Source organism: Nannobrachium achirus (assembly GCF_963921795.1).
Source record: "Nannobrachium achirus genome assembly, chromosome: 19".
Taxonomy (NCBI): domain Eukaryota; kingdom Metazoa; phylum Chordata; class Actinopteri; order Myctophiformes; family Myctophidae; genus Nannobrachium; species Nannobrachium achirus.
Window position 1 is genome coordinate 57,901,805 of NC_137826.1, and position 22,515 is coordinate 57,924,319.

The window sequence follows — 22,515 nt, forward strand, 5'->3', positions numbered from 1 at the left end:
GTGTGTGTGTGTGCGTGCGCGTGCGTGCGTGTGTGTGTGTGTGTGTGTGTGTGTGTGTGTGTGTGTGTGTGTGTGTGTGTGTGTGTGTGTGTGTGTGTGTGTGTGTGTGTGTGTGTGTGTGTGTGTGTGTGTGTGTGCGTGCATGTGTGCGTGCATGTGTGTGTGCGTGTTTGTACATGTGTGTAGATGTGAATGAGTGCTCCAAGCAGGACATCTGTGGGGTCGGAGGTCAGTGTGTGAACCTGCCAGGCTCCTATAAATGTGAATGTCTTAAAGGATTCAAGAACAGATCGCACCGCCAGCCCGTCTGTGAAGGTTGGTTACATTGTGTTTATTAACTATTAACTGTGAAGGTTGGTTACATTGTGTTTATTAACTATTAACTGTGAAGGTTGGTTACATTGTGTTTATTAACTATTAACTGTGAAGGTTGGTTACATTGTGTTTATTAACTATTAAATGTGAAGGTTGGTTACATTGTGTTTATTAACTATTAACTTTGTGTGTGTTCATTCTCGAGGTTGTACTTTTGATTACGGCTTAGAGGACGTTTTTCTAACCAAAGTGCTAAGATATCAGCCAGAGTAGACCATCTCACAGCTAGGCTACAGATGTAAACTTTTAGTTTTTATCTTTGGTAGCCTAGGGTCGGTTGGCGGTTGGCGTGAATCAAAAAAGCACCTCGGTTAAGGCAAGACCCGCCTGTGGAAGCTTGTCTTCGGTGGAGACTAAGGGCACGTTCTCACCCAAAGTCCGCTTAAAAGGTCCGGATCAGGGACCAAATGTTTACATTGTTGCATTTTGAATTTGGTCCGGGTAGCGTTCACACGGGACTTTTGTTAAAAGAACCAAATATGTAAACAAAATGACACGTGGACATGGTCATACAGGCTGCTGTTGATCTATTGACAGAATAGGCTATTCCTATGGAAAATTACTTCACTGCCTATTCTAATTCATTTTGTGTTATTAATCACAGCCGCTTCCTATATCTTTTTTTTAAAGAAGCGAAACTCACACATTTCAGGCAGTAATTAGCGATGGATGGAGGAATCTCTCTCTTTCTCTCTCTCTCAAAAAAATATAGCCTAATATAAAGCCTTCTTCTTGATTCATTTAACAATAAATAGCGCAAGAACGCGTGGCCAAATAAAAACATAATAAGCGTCACTGTTTCCACATCAAATAATCTCTCTCTGTCTCTTTCTTTCTTTACAAGCAACGGGTCCATAAAGATATTTCCTATCCTTATCATGTTGGAAATGTGAAGCTACATGAATAAATAACCTAAATAAATACAATAAAATAATAGCAAATCCCTATTGTCCCAAATGTTGAATCTAGCATATGCGTGTGAGCCATAACTTTATATGCGGTGGCGCATGCTTAAAAATAACATATCTAACAGGTTGCTAGCTTGCAGATCTGTTCTTTAGACCACAGGATTCATTTAGCTCTGAAACAGCCGTGTAAGCTTGCAAATCAGTTATTTTTACGCACAGCACACGATGACTGGAGTAGGCTATGGACATCTTACTGCCGTCCCAACAACAATGTGAAAAGTTTGACTTGTGAACGCCTGTCCTCAGGGGAACAGTGAGAGAGCGAAAAGAGAGCGAAATCCTAATAATGCCTTGAAAAAAAAAGCCAAGTTTGACATTTCCTTGTTGGATGGAAGTTATGTGCGCATCGAGGCTGTCTCCGTCTACTCCCGTGTTACACACAAGATGGTGACCTTACTTTTATTTGTGACAGTATGTGAGTCAAAACAAACAATGATCACCGTGTTCGGAGAGCGACCCCTGGAGTCACCGCACACGATGGGTCACCAGTTTCCATGTAGGCTGTAGCTTACAAGACACCGCACAGGAGCAACGGCTCACAGGGAGAGGAGATGATACAATTATTAACGTGTAGCCTACTGCATCTAATGAAGAAATATCAGCGGTCGGGTCATATCAATAGTGATTCCCGTAAGAAATTCATGCTTTTAGAACTAATTATTAATCCAGCTTCACAACTGCAAAACATAAAGATTGATGAGTGTAGGCTAAGCTGTAGGTAGCTGAAGTTAGAATTGATTCACGAGTTGTCGTTTATTCTTTTTTTCCATAGCCTATTGTTTTTCAATGAACACCACACAGTGCAGAATGTACTGTAGGCTGATCAGACCTACGTTTGGTCCTCTATAAAGTCTGGCTCCGTTCACACCAGCAGAGGACCGGACCATGGTCCTTTTGGAAGAGGACCGAGTCCTGCCTTTTCAAGAGGACCATGGTCCGGACCAAACAAAGGGACCATGGTCCCTTTGCACGTTCACACCAGCGGACCAAAGGAGAAAGAGGACCATGGTCCCTTTTAAGCGGACCAAATAACCCTGGTGTGAACGCGCCCTAAGGAGGCGCGCCGTTTCAAGCGGACTTGATCCATGTGAGACACCACAGAGTGAGCTAAAGCGGCGGGTCGCCGTGTCGAGGGTTGCAAAGTCTGCTTGCGCCGTTAGAAGATGTAAACCAGGGGGCCAGAGTAGTAAATCTTCGCCCCCCCCATGTTCTGCTTTATAGGCTCTTTGTAACTGTCTGATTTTCTGTGTATGTCTTTTGTAAAAGGTGTTCTTGTACTTCTGTTTAATGTGGACACAAGACATATTTTGTGTGTGTGTGTGTGTGTGTGTGTGTGTGTGTGTGTGTGTGTGTGTGTGTGTGTGTGTGTGTGTGTGTGTGTGTGTGTGTGTGTGTGTGTGTGTGCGTGCGTGCGTGCGTGCGTGCGTGCGTGCGTGCGTGCGTGCGTGCGTGCGTGCGTGCGTGCGTGCGTGCGTGCGTGCGTGCGTGCGTGCGTGCGTGTGTGTCTTGCAGACATCAACGAGTGCCTGAACCCCAACACGTGTCCCAGTGAGCAGTGTGAGAACACTCCAGGATCCTACGAGTGCGTTCCATGTTTGCCAGGTCACCAGGCCCAAGGAGGAACCTGCTATGGTGAGTAGAGAGGGAGCTGAAACAAGGGTCCGCTACAAACTCCATGACACATTTTATTGAGTACCACGTATCAATAAGCTTTGGGCTTATCAAGCCTGTTATGGAGCATAGCGGCCCATGATATCATGTTTAAACAATCAAGACAAGAGGCGATCAATAAATCAGTACAGTACTATTCATAATATAAAGCCATTTAACACTTATTGCACACTAATGAATGATTGTTTTTTATGATATTTGATGATAATATTTGTTACTTTTATCAATTGTCATCTTCATAGATGCTGGTCAGCCACAATCTCACAACAACTGGCCAATAATAAAAGATACCAGTTCTGTTCAGAATGTGTCTCATATCTTTCCACAAAATACTAGAAAACTCTCAATAGTGGGCTGGATAAAAGCCTGGTTCAATAAGCAGGATGGATAAGGTGCTCATTATCAATAAATATTAACGAGCTCCATCCCTAACATTGAGTAGGGATGGGACAATAATTGCCATTATCGTTTATCGTGATAAAAAAACACTCACGATAATTGTATTGTGGAGATTTAAATCTATCTTGATATCGTCCTCCATCATGCAGTGAGATCAATTCACCTTTTATTTTACGAGCTGCATATCCGGTACCATTTAAACCCTCTATAATTGGTAAAAACTGACCTGGAAATAACGTCTTCTTTTCACTCTCTTTTCACTCTCTGCCATAACCCTATAATGGTAATGGTAATGGTAGGTCGGTTATTGTTGTGTGAAACTTGTACGTCTATTAGTATGAAGGCTTAAATTATAGACACACATGATGTGATGCATGATGTAACTAGAAAAATATTGTTCCTTCGAAACAATTGTGGGCTCGCTTCAAGCCGGAAAACAATGGCTTTAAAAGCACAAAATGTCAAGATCGCAGGCAGTGCTCTCTTTGACGTTACTGACGTCAAAGATTGGTCCATTTTGTTCCAAAAATGTGTTGTGCAAAAGTTGACCCGCTGGTGGCGCTATAACAGGCCAATGTGAGAAGGTTGGTATCTGTTCCTTGACCTATTGGGAATGTGCTTGCAAGATTTCACGCACATCCCAGGCTGTGTTCATGATTTGAGGTGTTTTTGGCTTTGGACACTTTATCGCTGCTTGCAGCTATATTTATTATTATTATTTTATATCTTTTTTGTGTGCACTTCATAGGCATGTTAGATAAAGGTCCTTAGATTGCGTGTAGAATGTTTCATGCAAATTGCAAAAAAAATCCTAGAATAAAAACGGGTTTACGCGTTTTACAAACTGCTCAAAATTATATAGCGCCCCCCTTTGGCCATTTGGGGTAAGATTGGTTTCAGTGATATTTGAACTAACCCTCTACACTATTTTGTCATGAAAATGTGACTTTGCATGTATGTTTTAGAGGCAGAAGAATAATTTGCATAAAAATGCAATATTGTTTGAATTATTTAAAAAAGCATGTTTCAATGTTAAAGAAATCCGATCTGACAGATCTTTAGATATCGGTCCAAAGTTCACGTAAAAAAGTTTTGTGCACGTGACGCGAAAATTCCAGAATAAAAGCGGGTTTACGCGTTTTACAAACTGCTCAAAATGGCGGAAAATCGAAGGGCGGAGCTTACTTAACAACGACACAGATGTCTTCCGCTTGAGTCAAAGCACACGTGTAACAAGTTGCATGTCTTCAAACAAAACGAGTCATGACTTATGCCCGTTTGAAGTTTGAATTTTCAGACGCTTCGTATAGCGCCCCCCTTTGGCCGATTGGAATAAAATTGGTTTCAGTGATACTTTGACTAACCCTCCACATCTTTGCCAAATGCCATGAACGTGTAACTTTGCATGTATGATTTAGAGGCCGAAGAATAATTTGCATAAAACCGCAATATTGATTGAATTATTAAAAAATTATATTTCACTTTAAAAGAAATCCGCCGAGATTAGTTTGACCGTATTGGTCCAAAGTTCATGTGAAAAAAGTTTCATGCGCGTATCGCGAAAATCCCAGGAGGAGATAGATTTTTACTGTTTTTCATATAATTCCAAATTGTGGGAGACCTAAAGGTCAGAGGTCAAAAGTTAGAGGGTAAAAGTTGTTCGGCATGAGGAGACGCATAAGTGTATACAGGTTTCATGGCTGTATGTATAACACAGCATGAGCTATACCTGTTCAAAGATCGCACTTTCGAAGGCTTCCTACAGCGCCACCATTTGGCCGATTGCTGTTTAAAATAATAGCACACGTCGCCACTGTAGGCTGAACACATTGATGTTTTTATTTTCATTTTCTCACTAAGTATGTAGGAGTAGAAAGGAACCGAAGATCCCGTCTACTGTTGACTGACTGATAGATAAACTAGAAAAATATTGTTCCTTCGAAACAATTGTGGGCTCGCTTCTAGCCAGAAAACAATGGCTATAAAAGTACAAAATGTCAAGATCGCAGGCAGTGCTCTCTTTGACGTTACTGACGTCAAAGATTGGTCCATTTTTTCCAAAAATGTTATGCAAAAGTTGACCCGCTGGTGGCGCTATAACAGGCCAATGATAGAAGGGTGGTATCTGTTCCTTGACCTATTGGGAATGTGCTTGCAAGATTTCACGCACATCCCAGGCTGTGTTCATGATTTGAGGTGTTTTTGGCTTTGGCCACTTTATCGCTGCTTGCAGCTATATTTATTATTATTATTTTATTATTTTATTGTATGCACTTCATGGCATGTTAGATAAAGGTCCTTAGATTGCGTGTAGAATGTTTCATGCAAATTGCTAAAAAGAAATCCTAGAATAAAAACGGTTTTAAGCGTTTCACAAACTGCTCAAAATGATATAGCGCCCCCCTTTGGCCAATTGGGGTATGATTGGTTTTAGTGATATTTGGAATAACACTCTACATCTTTGCCAAATGCCATGAACATGCTACGTTGTATGTATGATTTAGAGGCAGAAGAATAATTTGCATAAAAATGCAATATTCATTTAATTATTTAAAAAAGCATGTTTCAATTTTAAAGAAATCCGATCTGACAGATCTTTAGATATCGGTCCAAAGTTCACGTAAAAAAAGTTTTGTGCACGTGACGCGAAAATTTCAGAATAAAAGCGGGTTTACGCGTTTTACAAACTGCTCAAATTGGCGGAAAATCTAAGGGCGGAGCTTACTTAACAACGACACAGATGTCTTCCGCTTGAGTCAAAGCACGCGTGTAACAAGTTGCATGTCTTCAAACGAAACGAGTCAAGACTTATGCCCGTTTAAAGTTTGAATTTTCAAACGCTTCGTATAGCGCCCCCCTTTGGCCAATTGGAATAAGATTGGTTTCAGTGATATTTGGACTAACCCTCTACATCTTTGCCAAATGCCATGAACATGTTACTTTGCATGTATGATTTAGAGGCAGAAGAATAATTTGCATAAAACTGCAATATTCATTGAATTTATTTAAAAAAGCATGTTTCAATTTTAAAGAAATCCGATCTGACAGATCTTTAGATATCGGTCCAAAGTTCATGTAAAAAAAGTTTTGTGCACGTGGAGCGAAAATTCCAAAATAAAAGCGGGTTTACGTGTTTTACAAACTGCTCAATATGGCGGAAAATTGAAGGGCGGAGCTTACTTAACAACGACACAGATGTCTTCCGCTTGAGTCAAAGCACGCGTGTAACAAGTTGCATGTCTTCAAACGAAACGAGTCATGACTTATGCCCGTTTGAAGTTTGAATTTTCAAACGCTTCGTATAGCGCCCCCCTTTGGCCGATTGGAATAAAATTGGTTTCAGTGATACTTTGACTAACCCTCCACATCTTTGCCAAATGCCATGAACGTGTAACTTTGCATGTATGATTTAGAGGCCGAAGAATAATTTGCATAAAACCGCAATATTGATTGAATTATTAAAAAATTATATTTCACTTTAAAAGAAATCCGCCGAGACTAGTTTGACCGTATTGGTCCAAAGTTCATGTGAAAAAAGTTTCGTGCGCGTAACGAAAAAAACCCAGGAGGAGATAGATTTTTACTGTTTTTCATATTATTCCGAATTGTGGGAGACCTAAAGGTCAGAGGTCAAAAGTTAGAGGGTAAAAGTTGTTCGGCATGAGGAGACGCATAAGTGTATACAGGTTTCATGGCTGTATGTATAACACAGCATGAGCTATACCTGTTCAAAGTTCGCACTTTCGAAGGCTTCCTGCAGCGCCACCATTTGGCCGATTGCTGTAAAAAGTAATAGCACGCGTCGCCACAGTAAGCTGAACACATTGATGTTTTTATTTTCATTTTCTCACTAAGTATGTAGGAGTAGAAAGGAACCGAAGTTTTGAGGAGAACTTGATATAGTATAGGAATAAATAACTAGAAAAATATTGTTCCTTCGAAACAATTGTGGGCTCGCTTCAAGCCAGAAAACAATGGCTATAAAAGTACAAAATGTCAAGATCGCAGGCAGTGCTCTCTTTGACGTTACTGACGTCAAAGATTGGTCCATTTTGTTCCAAAAATGTGTTTTGCAAAAGTTGACCCGCTGGTGGCGCTATAACAGGCCAATGTGAGAAGGTTGGTATCTGTTCCTTGACCTATTGGGAATGTGCTTGCAAGATTTCACGCACATCCCAGGCTGTGTTCATGATTTGAGGTGTTTTTGGCTTTGGACACTTTATCGCTGCTTGCAGCTATATTTATTATTATTATTTTATAATTTTTTTGTGTGCACTTCATAGGCATGTTAGATAAAGGTCCTTAGATTGTGTGTAGAATGTTTCATGCAAATTGCAAAAAAAATCCTAGAATAAAAACGGGTTTAAGCGTTTTACAAACTGCTCAAAATTATATAGCGCCCCCCTTTGGCCATTTGGGGTAAGATTGGTTTCAGTGATATTTGAACTAACCCTCTACACTATTTTGTCATGAAAATGTGACTTTGCTTGTATGTTTTAGAGGCAGAAGAATAATTTGCATAAAAATGCAATATTGTTTGAATTATTTAAAAAAGCATGTTTCAATGTTAAAGAAATCCGATCTGACAGATCTTTAGATATCGGTCCAAAGTTCACGTAAAAAAAGTTTTGTGCACGTGACGCGAAAATTCCAGAATAAAAGCGGGTTTACGCGTTTTACAAACTGCTCAAAGTGGCGGAAAATCGAAGGGCGGAGCTTACTTAACAACGACACAGATGTCTTCCGCTTGAGTCAAAGCACGCGTGTAACAAGTTGCATGTCTTCAAACGAAACGAGTCATGACTTATGCCCGTTTGAAGTTTGAATTTTCAGACGCTTCGTATAGCGCCCCCCTTTGGCCGATTGGAATAAAATTGGTTTCAGTGATACTTTGACTAACCCTCCACATCTTTGCCAAATGCCATGAACGTGTAACTTTGCATGTATGATTTAGAGGCCGAAGAATAATTTGCATAAAACTGCAATATTTATTGAATTATTAAAAAATTATATTTCACTTTAAAAGAAATCCGCCGAGATTAGTTTGACCGTATTGGTCCAAAGTTCATGTGAAAAAAGTTTTGTGCGCGTATCGAAAAAAAACCAGGAGGAGATAGATTTTTACTGTTTTTCATATAATTCCGAATTGTGGGAGATCTAAAGGTCAGAGGTCAAAAGTCAGAGGCTAAAAGTTGTTCGGCATGAGGAGACGCATACGTGTATACAGGTTTCATGCCTGTACCTCAAACACAGCATGAGCTATACCTGTTCAAAGTTCGCACTTTCGAAGGCTTCGTGCAGCGCCACCATTTGGCCGATTGCTATAAAAAATAATAGCGCACTTCGCCACTGTAAACTGAACACATTGATGTTTTTATTTTCATTTTCTCACTAAGTATGTAGGAGTAGAAAGGAACCGAAGTTCCCGTCTACTGTCTGTCTGACTGACTGACTGACTGATAGATAAATAATGACAATATCTAAAGTGTGCTCGCCTTATAGGCGAGCCCACAATGACAATATCTAAAGTGTGCTCGCCTTATAGGCGAGCCCACAATAAGATAAAGGGACAACAATGTTCTAGCATTACTCTGGGTGTCTCATACATTCTGGCCCTGCATTAAGCAGCCAACCCTCCTCTCTGTGTGCGTGTGTGTGTGTGTGTGCGTGTGTGTGTGTGCGTGCCTCCAGACATCAATGAGTGCCAGAAGTCAGGTGTGTGTCCTAACGGTCGCTGTGAGAACCTACCAGGAAGCTACCGCTGTCTGTGTCATGAAGGGTTCCTACCGTCTGCTGACAGCAAGGCCTGCAGAGGTTGGTGCACATCCTCTCTATAGTCATGTTTCCATAAACCTATTCGAAAATAGGAAGCGATTTATCAGAAATGCGCATTAAGACAAAGATAATTTAGCCTTTTTTCATTTGCGTCTGTCATTCGAATTAGTGACGGTTGCATGAGCCGACTTGTAGGATATCGACACATCGCCACATATCGCCTGGCTCCGTCTGACCGACCTGCTGTAAATACTTCCCGTGGGCTTGCACACAGTGCACAGAGCTGGGATGGGGCTGGGCTTGCACACAGTGCACAGAGCTGGGATGGGGCTGATTTTTTCAGAAAGAATCCGAGACGTGAGCACTCCACGTCTGACTGCTGAGCCTGTGTCTTGCTGCACACTCATCCTGCAGCGTCGCGGATGCGAGGTGTTGTGAGCTTATAGATCGGCCACTTTTGGCACGCAACACAGTGTGATGACAAAGGGTTAGCCAAGATTTACTTGGATGATGTGACGGACGAGGCTTGCACACAAAATAAACATCCAATGCAAGGTACAGTAGAAGGGAACACAGCGCTAACAAGTTGGTAGCTCCCTTCAGCCAAGTCGATATCCTGCAAGTTCAATGCATCTTAATTCAAAACTTATTCACTTTGTGTTTCCCTTGCACTAATGCGCATTACGTTTTTTTGTAAAGCCTCAAAATCCACCTCCTCCAAGCGCATAAAAGTTTTTGCGAATAATGAAAGTTTATTCGAATTCTGAAGTGTTTCCACAAAAAGATTTATGCGAAAAAGCCTTAATGCGCTAATGAGGCTTTATGGAAACGCCACTCATGTCTCTCTGGGTCTGTGTCTGTCTCTCTCTCTCCCTACATTTTAACAGCCGGCAATAGCCGGAAACTCTGGGAGATAAAAAAAATCTCCTTGTGAACGTTCCTGACATCCTTACCTTACGTCCTCCATAGATGAGTGTACCCTAATGTCCACATATAGATGAGTGTACCCTAATGTCCAGATATAGATGAGTGTACCCTAATGTCCACATATAGATGAGTGTACCCTAATGTCCACTTATAGATGAGTGTACCCTAATGTCCACTTATAGATGAGTGTACCCTAATGTCCACTTATAGATAAGTGTACCCTAATGTCCACTTATAGATGAGTGTACCCTAATGTCCACTTATAGATGAGTGTACCCTAATGTCCACATATAGATGAGTGTACCCTAATGTCCACATATAGATGAGTGTACCCTAATGTCCACTAGGGATGTGAATCTCGACCACTGAGGCGATACGATACGCATCACGATACACTCCCAGCGATACGATATAATTGCGATACATTGAAATCTTGCCGATACGATACATCACAATACACCCCTGACCCCGATACGATGCGATATGATTCACGATATTTTGCGATACACCCCTGGTGCTTACGATGCGATACGATTCACGATTCGGTGCGATTCAACACAATGCAAAGGATTTATATTAAAGCCCATGTAAATTTCCCCCCCAAAAAATTACTAAAAATGCATTATTTATTATTTATTGTTTCACTGTAGTACTAGGCTCTGTCTAACAATCCAACTTATTGAAATCTGGGAGAACACTCCTTGCTGGCTGGTAAAATTGTTTGATTAATACTATATCATTATATCATTATTATATATCACTACATCCTCAACAGGTGGTCAGGGACCCCTAGGGTCCTCAGAGTTATGTGAGGCGGCCAAATATTAATAGTTCGTTTTTACAGTAACCAATTGAACCCTAGCAAGTAGCAACCCTATGGGGGAACATTAGCCAATACATTAACACTTATTGAGGGTTTAAGAGATAATAATTCATGGATTATAATGAATAACATAAATCCATCATATTAATAGAAAAGATAATGTGTGAACAAATAAACACAACATAGTAATGTATTAATGTCACTGATGAAATAGTGCTGTCAAACAAGTCTCTGACAAGTTTTAATCTGCAACAGTTTTATATAATAGCCTACAGTAGTCTAAAATAGCCTACAGTGGGGGTCCCTGCTTGATCTCTCTCTCTTCTCAGTTAAGGATCCTTGACCTGTATTATTATTATATTGTATGAATATAATCTAGGATTTTGCCATTTCTAGCCAAAATGTTTCAAAACGTAGATATTTGAGTCACAACGCATCGCGTTGTGAGCTTGTAGGTCTGCTATTTAGGTGCGTGCGCGACACCGTCGAGCTGCCAAGTATAAATCAGGCTCCAGCCTCTCTTTGCAGAGGGAACAGCAGCAGCAGAAGAGTGTGCTGCCTGCAGCTACAGTAATAAGTTGTGAAACAGTGTCAAATACTTTGTTTTAATCGCTAGCTGCACGCCCAGTATCGTTGTTGTAGTTCATACGTGTGTGTAGTTAAAGCGTGGAAGCTTCTGCTTTGTTTAAATCAATTCCGTCGCAGACTCGACAAGAAGAACAAACGGGTGTGGAATGTGGATCATAATATCACGCAGCGTGCTCCAGTCAAGTGACACAACAACGGATCACATCAGCGAACATTGGACAGGGATGTTATAAAGCTAAACGTGGTACTAATCTTGCATGTTTAACCAGTGGGCTCACGAGTGCTGTCTGTCTGTCTCTGCATTCCGTCAGGTCGGGTGTTCACTGCGCTCCGCTGAGCAGCTCAGTGCTGCAGTAAAAGACGCATGTCTGTAGAGTCGCTACAAGTGTTTTTTGGGGGGAGGGCTGATGGGGCATTCAATGCGCCTCGGAAACACAGTATAGAATGAAATACTATTATGCAAAAACCGATCCAACCGTGGAATGTACCGATCCAAACACTCACGATACGATACATCTCGATTCCAGCCGTCAATTGTACCGATCCACCCTGAATGAACCGATTCACTCGTATCGCGCACGTTTGTATCGCGATTACGATCCGTACCGGTATATCTTCGCATCCCTAATGTCCACATATAGATGAGTGTACCCTAATGTCCAGATATAGATGAGTGTACCCTAATGTCCACATATAGATGAGTGTACCCTAATGTCCACTTATAGATGAGTGTACCCTAATGTCCACTTATAGATGAGTGTACCCTAATGTCCAGATATAGATGAGTGTACCCTAATGTCCACATATAGATGAGTGTACCCTAATGTCCACTTATAGATGAGTGTACCCTAATGTCCACTTATAGATGAGTGTACCCTAATGTCCACTTATAGATAAGTGTACCCTAATGTCCACTTATAGATGAGTGTACCCTAATGTCCACTTATAGATGAGTGTACCCTAATGTCCACATATAGATGAGTGTACCCTAATGTCCACATATAGATGAGTGTACCCTAATGTCCACTAGGGATGTGAATCTCGACCACTGAGGCGATACGATACGCATCACGATACACTCCCAGCGATACGATATAATTGCGATACATTGAAATCTTGCCGATACGATACATCACAATACACCCCTGACCCCGATACGATGCGATATGATTCACGATATTTTGCGATACACCCCTGGTGCTTACGATGCGATACGATTCACGATTCGGTGCGATTCAACACAATGCAAAGGATTTATATTAAAGCCCATGTAAATTTCCCCCCCAAAAAATTACTAAAAATGCATTATTTATTATTTATTGTTTCACTGTAGTACTAGGCTCTGTCTAACAATCCAACTTATTGAAATCTGGGAGAACACTCCTTGCTGGCTGGTAAAATTGTTTGATTAATACTATATCATTATATCATTATTATATATCACTACATCCTCAACAGGTGGTCAGGGACCCCTAGGGTCCTCAGAGTTATGTGAGGCGGCCAAATATTAATAGTTCGTTTTTACAGTAACCAATTGAACCCTAGCAAGTAGCAACCCTATGGGGGAACATTAGCCAATACATTAACACTTATTGAGGGTTTAAGAGATAATAATTCATGGATTATAATGAATAACATAAATCCATCATATTAATAGAAAAGATAATGTGTGAACAAATAAACACAACATAGTAATGTATTAATGTCACTGATGAAATAGTGCTGTCAAACAAGTCTCTGACAAGTTTTAATCTGCAACAGTTTTATATAATAGCCTACAGTAGTCTAAAATAGCCTACAGTGGGGGTCCCTGCTTGATCTCTCTCTCTTCTCAGTTAAGGATCCTTGACCTGTATTATTATTATATTGTATGAATATAATCTAGGATTTTGCCATTTCTAGCCAAAATGTTTCAAAACGTAGATATTTGAGTCACAACGCATCGCGTTGTGAGCTTGTAGGTCTGCTATTTAGGTGCGTGCGCGACACCGTCGAGCTGCCAAGTATAAATCAGGCTCCAGCCTCTCTTTGCAGAGGGAACAGCAGCAGCAGAAGAGTGTGCTGCCTGCAGCTACAGTAATAAGTTGTGAAACAGTGTCAAATACTTTGTTTTAATCGCTAGCTGCACGCCCAGTATCGTTGTTGTAGTTCATACGTGTGTGTAGTTAAAGCGTGGAAGCTTCTGCTTTGTTTAAATCAATTCCGTCGCAGACTCGACAAGAAGAACAAACGGGTGTGGAATGTGGATCATAATATCACGCAGCGTGCTCCAGTCAAGTGACACAACAACGGATCACATCAGCGAACATTGGACAGGGATGTTATAAAGCTAAACGTGGTACTAATCTTGCATGTTTAACCAGTGGGCTCACGAGTGCTGTCTGTCTGTCTCTGCATTCCGTCAGGTCGGGTGTTCACTGCGCTCCGCTGAGCAGCTCAGTGCTGCAGTAAAAGACGCATGTCTGTAGAGTCGCTACAAGTGTTTTTTGGGGGGAGGGCTGATGGGGCATTCAATGCGCCTCGGAAACACAGTATAGAATGAAATACTATTATGCAAAAACCGATCCAACCGTGGAATGTACCGATCCAAACACTCACGATACGATACATCTCGATTCCAGCCGTCAATTGTACCGATCCACCCTGAATGAACCGATTCACTCGTATCGCGCACGTTTGTATCGCGATTACGATCCGTACCGGTATATCTTCGCATCCCTAATGTCCACATATAGATGAGTGTACCCTAATGTCCAGATATAGATGAGTGTACCCTAATGTCCACATATAGATGAGTGTACCCTAATGTCCACTTATAGATGAGTGTACCCTAATGTCCACTTATAGATGAGTGTACCCTAATGTCCAGATATAGATGAGTGTACCCTAATGTCCAGATATAGATGAGTGTATAACCGTCTCCTGTCCAGTTATAGATGAGTGTGTAACTCTCCTGTCCTGTCCAGATATAGATGAGTGTGTAACCGTCTCCTGTCCAGTTATAGATGAGTGTGTAACTCTCCTGTCCTGTCCAGATATAGATGAGTGTATAACCGTCTCCTGTCCTGTCCAGATATAGATGAGTGTATAACCGTCTCCTGTCCAGTTATAGATGAGTGTATAACCGTCTCCTGTCCCATCCAGATATAGATGAGTGTATAACCGTCTCCTGTCCCATCCAGATATAGATGAGTGTATAACTGTCTCCTGTCCCATCCAGATATAGATGAGTGTATAACCGTCTCCTGTCCTATCCAGATATAGATGAGTGTATAAACGTCTCCTGTCCCATCCAGATATAGATGAGTGTATAAACGTCTCCTGTCCCATCCAGATATAGATGAGTGTATAAACGTCTCCTGTCCCATCCAGATATAGATGAGTGTATAAACGTCTCCTGTCCCATCCAGATATAGATGAGTGTATAAACGTCTCCTGTCCCATCCAGATATAGATGAGTGTATAAACGTCTCCTGTCCCATCCAGATATAGATGAGTGTATAAACGTCTCCTGTCCCATCCAGATACAGGCATGCAAACGTGTAGCTTTTCGGCGAAAATCGCCGTTTTTAATCCAAATTGGTCATTTGTGTGAATCGTGCAGATTCGTTAAAAAAATGTTTAGGGGGTGGGGGGGTGTCGTGTCGTCAGAGCAGCAGCGAGAAGAGGAGCGTTTATTTCTTATTCTCGGCGCCGTCCATTTTGTCAGGACAATGGTGTTGAAGGTGGAAGGGGAAGTGGGTCGTTTTGTTTTTTAACAAATCAAGCACTCCCTGAGTCCCTTCTCTTTGTGACGTCGTCGTCAGCTGGCAGCGCTCAGGCAGCGCTCAGTCAACAACACTGACTGCACTCAATGCACTGCGAGCCCTGACTGACAGAGGCAGAGCTGAGCGCTCAAAGCTTGCAAAGACAGTTGCCGTAGTTGTGGTGTGACTGTGGACTGTTGGCTGTTTGATTCGCTTGCATCGCGGTCGTGCGCTATTCTGCATCGATGCGTGATGTGATATTATCGGTTATAGCCTTGTTGATTTTACGATGATTCGCTAGCTTAGCCACATGCTAACGCTAGAGTTGACGTAGGTTCTTCTTCCTACAGAAGGAGGAGGCTGAGACAAGTCACAAAAAGTCTGGTCTCTCAACTTAAGAACGGACTAACTGAGCTCGAGTTACAAGTGAAAAGGATCGACCTTTTATTTGACGATGATGGCTAGCTAGATTGCAAAAAGTCAGCCAGGAGAATCCACTAAATGAATCATTTGTGACTGTGATTTACAACTGTTTCCCAAACACTGGGTCGGGACCCATGTGTGGGTCGTGGACACATTTTTATGGGTCCCTTCATTTTTGGTTTCCTACATTTCGTTTTTATTATTTCAAAACATTTTCAAAAAACATTCCCTCCCCAAAAAAGCTAAACATTTCATGATTTAAAAAAAAAAAAAAAAAAGTAAATTACTTTTTTAATTTCATGAATAAATAATACAAAATGATATAAGAAATGAGCTTAGAAAACAAATAGGCCTATTTAAGAAGTAGTTAAAATAGCCGATCTACAAGCTCACAGTGCACATTGTCACTGTCTATGCCTGTTTATTAAAGACAAGTCCCTAAATATTAAGATATTCCTATAACTACCGGTATATCTGTAGGCTATATTATTGTAGATTTAATTTTCTTTATTATATCTAGAACAATTGGTGGTAGGCAACAAGTCCAATTTTGCTGCATACCGGTATGTATGATATGTATGAGTAAGTCACTGTTTAACCGAGTTAGAAACGTGCAAATTCAGTAAAAAAAGGTCCAAAATTTCGCGCCGCGCTATGCGCGGCGCACATTTTATCCCCATAGAAATGTGTCACCTTTTTCACCTTGGGGCTGTTTGCATGTCTGCAGATATAGATGAGTGTATAACCGTCTCCTGTCCCATCCAGATATAGATGAGTGTATAACCGTCTCTTGTCCTGTCCAGATATAGATGAGTGTGAGGACGACAGGCTGTGTGCCAACGGTCATTGTGTCAACACCGAGGGCTCCTTCCAGTGCCAGTGTTACCCTGGTTACCAACGTACACAGGAAGGAAGTCACTGTGAAGGTAGGTCCTGTTGCCATGTCCGTCGCCGTTCATGCTGGTTCGCATAAACTTTGGGTCGCACAAAACTAGTGAAAACAGGCAATCGCCAAGCTCTCAACGCATAGGTCCACTACTTCTGAAATTAGCTTGCAGTGAAAGTGATAGAGGTTTAAGTGTGTCTTTGTGTTATTTTGTATTTTATTTGTATAAATATTTAATCAAATGGAAAGCATTAACAAGAGTTTGTGACTTGTGAATAACTACTTTGGATCCATTGGGAACACAGGTTATGGGCATGCATAAAGTGAATGGCAATTCGAGTGGCAAATTAAGTGGCAAAGTGAGTGGCAAAATGTGTTTAACGTTTAATGCAATCAGATAGGACTTTTCTGTTTGGATGTATGAGCTGTCAAGACCAGAAAGTAGTTTTCTGTTTGGATGTATGGGCTGTCAAGACCAGAAAGTAGTTTTCTGTTTGGATGTATGGGCTGTCAAGACCAGAAAGTAGTTTTCTGTTTGGATGTATGGGCTGTCAAGGCCAGAAAGTAGTTTTCTGTTTGGATGTATGGGCTGTCAAGGCCAGAAAGTAGTTTTCTGTTTGGATGTATGGGCTGTCAAGGCCAGAAAGTAGCTTTCTGTTTGGATGTATGGGCTGTCAAGGCCAGAAAGTCGTTTTCAGTTTGGATGTATGGGCTGTCAAGGCCAGAAAGTCGTTTTCAGTTTGGATGTTTGGGCTGTCAAGACCAGAAAGTAGTTTTCTGTGTGGATGTATGGGCTGTCAAGGCCAGAAAGTAGTTTTCTATTTGGATGTATGGGCTGTCAAGACCAGAAAGTAGTTTTCTGTTTTGGATGTATGGGCTGTCAAGGCCAGAAAGTAGTTTTCAGTTTGGATATATGGGCTGTCAAGGCCAGAAAGTAGTTTTCAGTTTGGATGTATGGGCTGTCAAGGCCAGAAAGTCGTTTTCAGTTTGGATGTTTGGGCTGTCAAGACCAGAAAGTAGTTTTCTGTGTGGATGTATGGGCTGTCAAGGCCAGAAAGTAGTTTTCTATTTGGATGTATGGGCTGTCAAGGCCAGAAAGTAGTTTTCTATTTGGATGTATGGGCTGTCAAGGCCAGAAAGTAGTTTTCTGTTTGGATGTATGGGCTGTCAAGGCCAGAAAGTCGTTTTCAGTTTGGATGTTTGGGCTGTCAAGACCAGAAAGTAGTTTTCTGTGTGGATGTATGGGCTGTCAAGGCCAGAAAGTAGTTTTCTTTGCCACTCAGTAGGCGTTCCTGCATAACTTCAGGGTATGATGATGATCTCACGCACATACCCTTATTCTTTTTTACATTTCCTGAAAAGAAATGGTTTTGGACTCACAGTGTTGGTGTGATTGTACGTTCTCTTTGTAGACAAGAGCTGCACATTTTCTTTCATTGTTGAGCTTTGGAGGTTTGAGGTTCCCCCCCCCCCCCCCCCCCCCCCCCCCCACACATTTAATTCCATTAGGTATCTGAACATTGTGGCTAAACAGCTTTTTGCAAGCCCAAAGAATCCAATGAAATTCCCGATAATCTGCTTATAAATTAATTATCAACAGCAGGCAGCAGCGTGCTCAACAACACCGTAAATACAGCAAATGTGTTCCACCAACAAATAAGCACCTGAACTCTAAGCACTGGGCTTTCCCTCCACAAGTCCATGAAATGTTTTTACAGTGCATCACATGTTTATTTCATCACTGTAGGAATAGAAACACATGTTTCAGCTTTCATCAGATGCGGAAACATCTGTTTTTGTCTCCTCGATGCTGAATGAAATCTCTTTTTGTTCTGTAAAGACCAGAAGTGTGGACTTGTAGACACAAAGTTTATGATTTGGACTTGGGACATAGCAAAGACTTGAGACTTTGTTCTTTATAATTTCTCTTATTTTACTGCCCACAACCAGTGCTATTACGTTTTTGTTTTGTTTTGTTTTGATTGTCTATAAACGGAATGTTCAACAATATTTCTTTAGCCAAGTATGATCCCGTGCAACTCATTGTCAGTGTCAAAGCCATTTCAAAAACCCTATGAAGAGATTAAAGGGATATTTCACTTTAAAAAAAACCTTTGGTAATGTTATCGTCTAATCAGCCTTTTATGAACACCCTGGACAGTTTTTAATTTGCTTGATTCAATATTTAGATATTGAATCAAGATTTAGATTTAGATATTTGATGTAAATGTTACCAGGCCCTCCAGGCCCAGGGCCTCTCCCCACACACACCCATTGTAACTTCAAACTTCATTGTAACCACAACGATAACTTTTTTTCATTTATTTTTAATAATTATTTTTTGTATTAAATATTTTCCATTTTTCCCAAATAATTATTAAAAATAAATGAAAAAAAGTTATGGATAAAACACGGCCTGCTCATGTATTAGGAGGGTAGTATGAGTCACCAGAAAAAAATAATGGGTGTTTTTAATGAATCTATCATGGTTAAAATGGAGTTTGAAGTTACAATGGGTGTGTATGTGGAGAGAGGCCCATAAGCTGTTTCCCTGTTGAAAGTGGAATATCCCTTTAATTCGCAAACCCACTGGATCCTGCAGACCACTGTTGTATTTCTGCACGAATAAAGCTTGGATAGCACCCCCTACAGTACAGACTGTGTCACTGTGAACAGCCAGCACTCACCTTTTAATTATAGATTTCTCCTGTCATTTCAGACATCAACGAGTGCGAGAGGCCCTCCAACTGCCAGAGGGGGCGCTGTATCAACAGCATGGGCTCGTACCGCTGTGAATGCCAGAAGGGATACACTCTGGTGGGAGGCAGGAGGTGTCATGGTCAGTGGTCCTATAGTACTGTAGAGTCAGACATATGAGAGTGAGACAGGAGATGGTCAGTGGTCCTATATCACTGTAGACATATGAGAGTGAGTTTTTTAACTCAAGTCGTTGCTTCTGGGGGTCACCTGTGACAAAATATTTTGAGATATCTCTCTCTCTCTCTCTCTCTCTCTCTCTCTCTCTCTCTCTCTCTCTCTCTCTCTCTCTCTCTCTCTCTCTCTTTCAAGGTTCAAGGTTGTACTTTATTGTTAGGTCTTTTGTACAGGTACATAAGAGTAAAACGTATTTTATTTCGGCTTCCTTACAGACAATGCAGTGGTATATATAAAATAAAGCAGAACAACAGAAAGCAATTCATCTAAAGATGAAATAAGTAAGGGATAATGAATGGCTCCGCGGGGATTGACGGTACATAACAGAGGCGCCAGCAGAGGGGAGATATCAGGACGAAGGGCTACTAAACCCGGCTTATTACCCGGCTACTAAATCAAATTAACTTGTCGAGTGCCGATCCCGAACTAGTTCGGCTTTATTTCAATCCAATACAATTTTTTTTTTATTAATTCACTTACCCTGAGCTGCTTGTAGAGTCGTGGGTGGTCCTGGTTCTTCCTACACTAGCCAGCTAGCCATTTAGCATGGTCCGACGATATATTCCATTAAAATGGTTTAAAATACATTTTTGAGACCCCCAATGTTCACCGAATGTTCAGCGCCGCTTCCGGAACGTAGTCCAGTGTGCCGATCCCGAATTAGCTTTTTTAATGAAATGAATAAAATGATCCGAGGCCTTCTGAAGCCTGTGCCTAAATTTTCAAGCAGGGTGTTCCAAATCCGGGCGCCCCCGGCCGGCCGTTACCTGCGAACGGCGCCGCGAATCGCCGCCGAATCCAATGAAAAACCACATCTTTGGAGGCCCATATCTCTGGATTGTGTTTTTAGGGATGCGCGCCGAGGTTTATTTACGGCGAAATCGCCGAAAAATGATCTTTAAAATGACAAAATGGGAATAGCTATTCTGTTAGCATTATCATCCGGGACCTTTCCATGGCGTGCACGAACGTGAGCACGCGTGTCACTGCAACGTGAGTCCCCGGATGCTAAAGCGCTCGCCTATGGGAGAAAGCCTGGCATTCTATGGCGCCATCTAGGGGCTGGCACTGGAAGCGTTAATAATTTGATTCAAAACTAAAAACAAAACAAAGTATTTCCTTGTTTACAGACGGCAGGAAGTGTTCCACAAGTGTTGCACTGGGCGTCCTCCCAGCGCGACACGGTCACCTTGGAAAACAATTGGGAAGTGCTGATTAGATAAGGTCCATTTTCTGTTACTACGTCATCTATTTCTCGCTTAAAATATTTTTAAAAACATTATTCAGAGCAACGTTTAGTTGTATCACTGTGTGTTTGTTTTCATGGCTGACATGTTTGATACAGCACAAGATTCACGCAGTGCAGCCTGACTGCAGCAGGTGCTCTGAGTCTTTGATTAGGCAGTGGTCTGTTATAGAGCGGAGTGGTCTGTTATCAGGGAATATCGGACCTCTGATTTCAGCGCTTGACCAATCAGAATCAAGCATTGAAACAAGCTGGGTAATAATAAGTAATAATGATGACTTAGGAAAGAAAGAGAGTGCAAAGAGAATGTAAAAAGCATCCTCAGCTGTACATGTGCATAAAGTTTGGTGTATCTTATACACCAATAGCATTATTTTCCCGTAGTAGCTACTGTATTTAACTATTTGTAAACAACTTCACAGTGTGTTCTATGTGCAACAGGTCGGTATAATTAAAAACGTCACACTATATATGTAACGGAGGTGATCCGAACCTCCCCACCCGGTTTCGAACCCGGGTCTCCTGCGTGAAAGTCCAATATCTTAACCATCACTCCAAAGGGACATCCCTATGGAACAAGGGCAGATACTAGACTTTTTGAGGCTTTCAGACTGGGGCTGTGACAGTATTTATGTGACTCTCTCCGTCACATATATACAGTATTTATGTGACTCTCTCCGTCACATATATACAGTATTTATGTGACTCTCTCCGTCACATATATACAGTATTTATGTGACTCTCTCCGTCACATATATACAGTATTTATGTGACTCTCTCCGTCACATATATACAGTATTTATGTGACTCTCTCCGTCACATATATACAGTATTTATGTGACTCTCTCCGTCAAATATATACAGTATTTATGTGACTCTCTCCGTCACATATATACATTATTTATGTGACTCTCTCCGTCACATATATACAGTATTTATGTGACTCTCTCCGTCACATATATACAGTATTTATGTGACTCTCTCCGTCACATATATACAGTATTTATGTGACTCTCTCCGTCACATATATACAGTATTTATGTGACTCTCTCCGTCACATATATACAGTATTTATGTGACTCTCTCCGTCACATATATACAGTATTTATGTGACTCTCTCCGTCACATATATACATTATTTATGTGACTCTCTCCGTCACATATATACAGTATTTATGTGACTCTCTCCGTCACATATATACAGTATTTATGTGACTCTCTCCGTCACATATATACAGTATTTATGTGACTCTCTCCGTCACATATATACAGTATTTATGTGACTCTCTCCGTCACATATGTACAGTATTTATGTGACTCTCTCCGTCACATATGTACAGTATTTATGTGACTCTCTCCGTCACATATATACAGTATTTATGTGACTCTCTCCGTCACATATATACATTATTTATGTACAGTAGCTGCAGTTCAGCCTCACTGTATCTACTGTAGGTGAGGCTCGAGCACTACTATGCATGGAAGGGACGAGTGGGATGGGGGGGTGAGTGTTCATCTCTCTCTCTGTCTCTCTCTTAGATGAGTGTTCAGTGTCTCTCTCTCTCTCTCTCTCTCTCTCTCTCTCTCTCTCTCTCAGACATAGATGAGTGTTCAGTGTGTCTGTCTGTCTGTCTGTCTGTCTGTCTGTCTGTCTGTCTGTCTGTCTCTCTCTCTCTCTCTCTCTCTCTCTCTCTCTCTCTCTCTCTCTCTCTCTCTCTCTCTCTCTCTCTCTCTCTCAGACATAGATGAGTGTT

At 41.4% G+C, this 22,515-nt stretch overlaps 1 protein-coding gene across 1 annotated transcript in view; it reads left to right on the plus strand.

Annotated features, from left to right (window-relative positions):
- ltbp3 (latent transforming growth factor beta binding protein 3) overlaps positions 1 to 22,515 on the plus strand; it is a gene marked incomplete at its 3' end in the record, with an annotated part of 141,852 nt that overhangs the window by 92,773 nt on the left and 26,564 nt on the right. Inside the window, exons 15-19 of the mRNA XM_080749585.1 lie at positions 187 to 315; positions 2,856 to 2,975; positions 9,105 to 9,227; positions 16,499 to 16,621; positions 19,301 to 19,420. Of these exons, the coding sequence (XP_080605711.1) occupies positions 187 to 315; positions 2,856 to 2,975; positions 9,105 to 9,227; positions 16,499 to 16,621; positions 19,301 to 19,420 (615 nt within the window). The remainder of the gene's footprint in view (positions 1 to 186; positions 316 to 2,855; positions 2,976 to 9,104; positions 9,228 to 16,498; positions 16,622 to 19,300; positions 19,421 to 22,515) is intronic.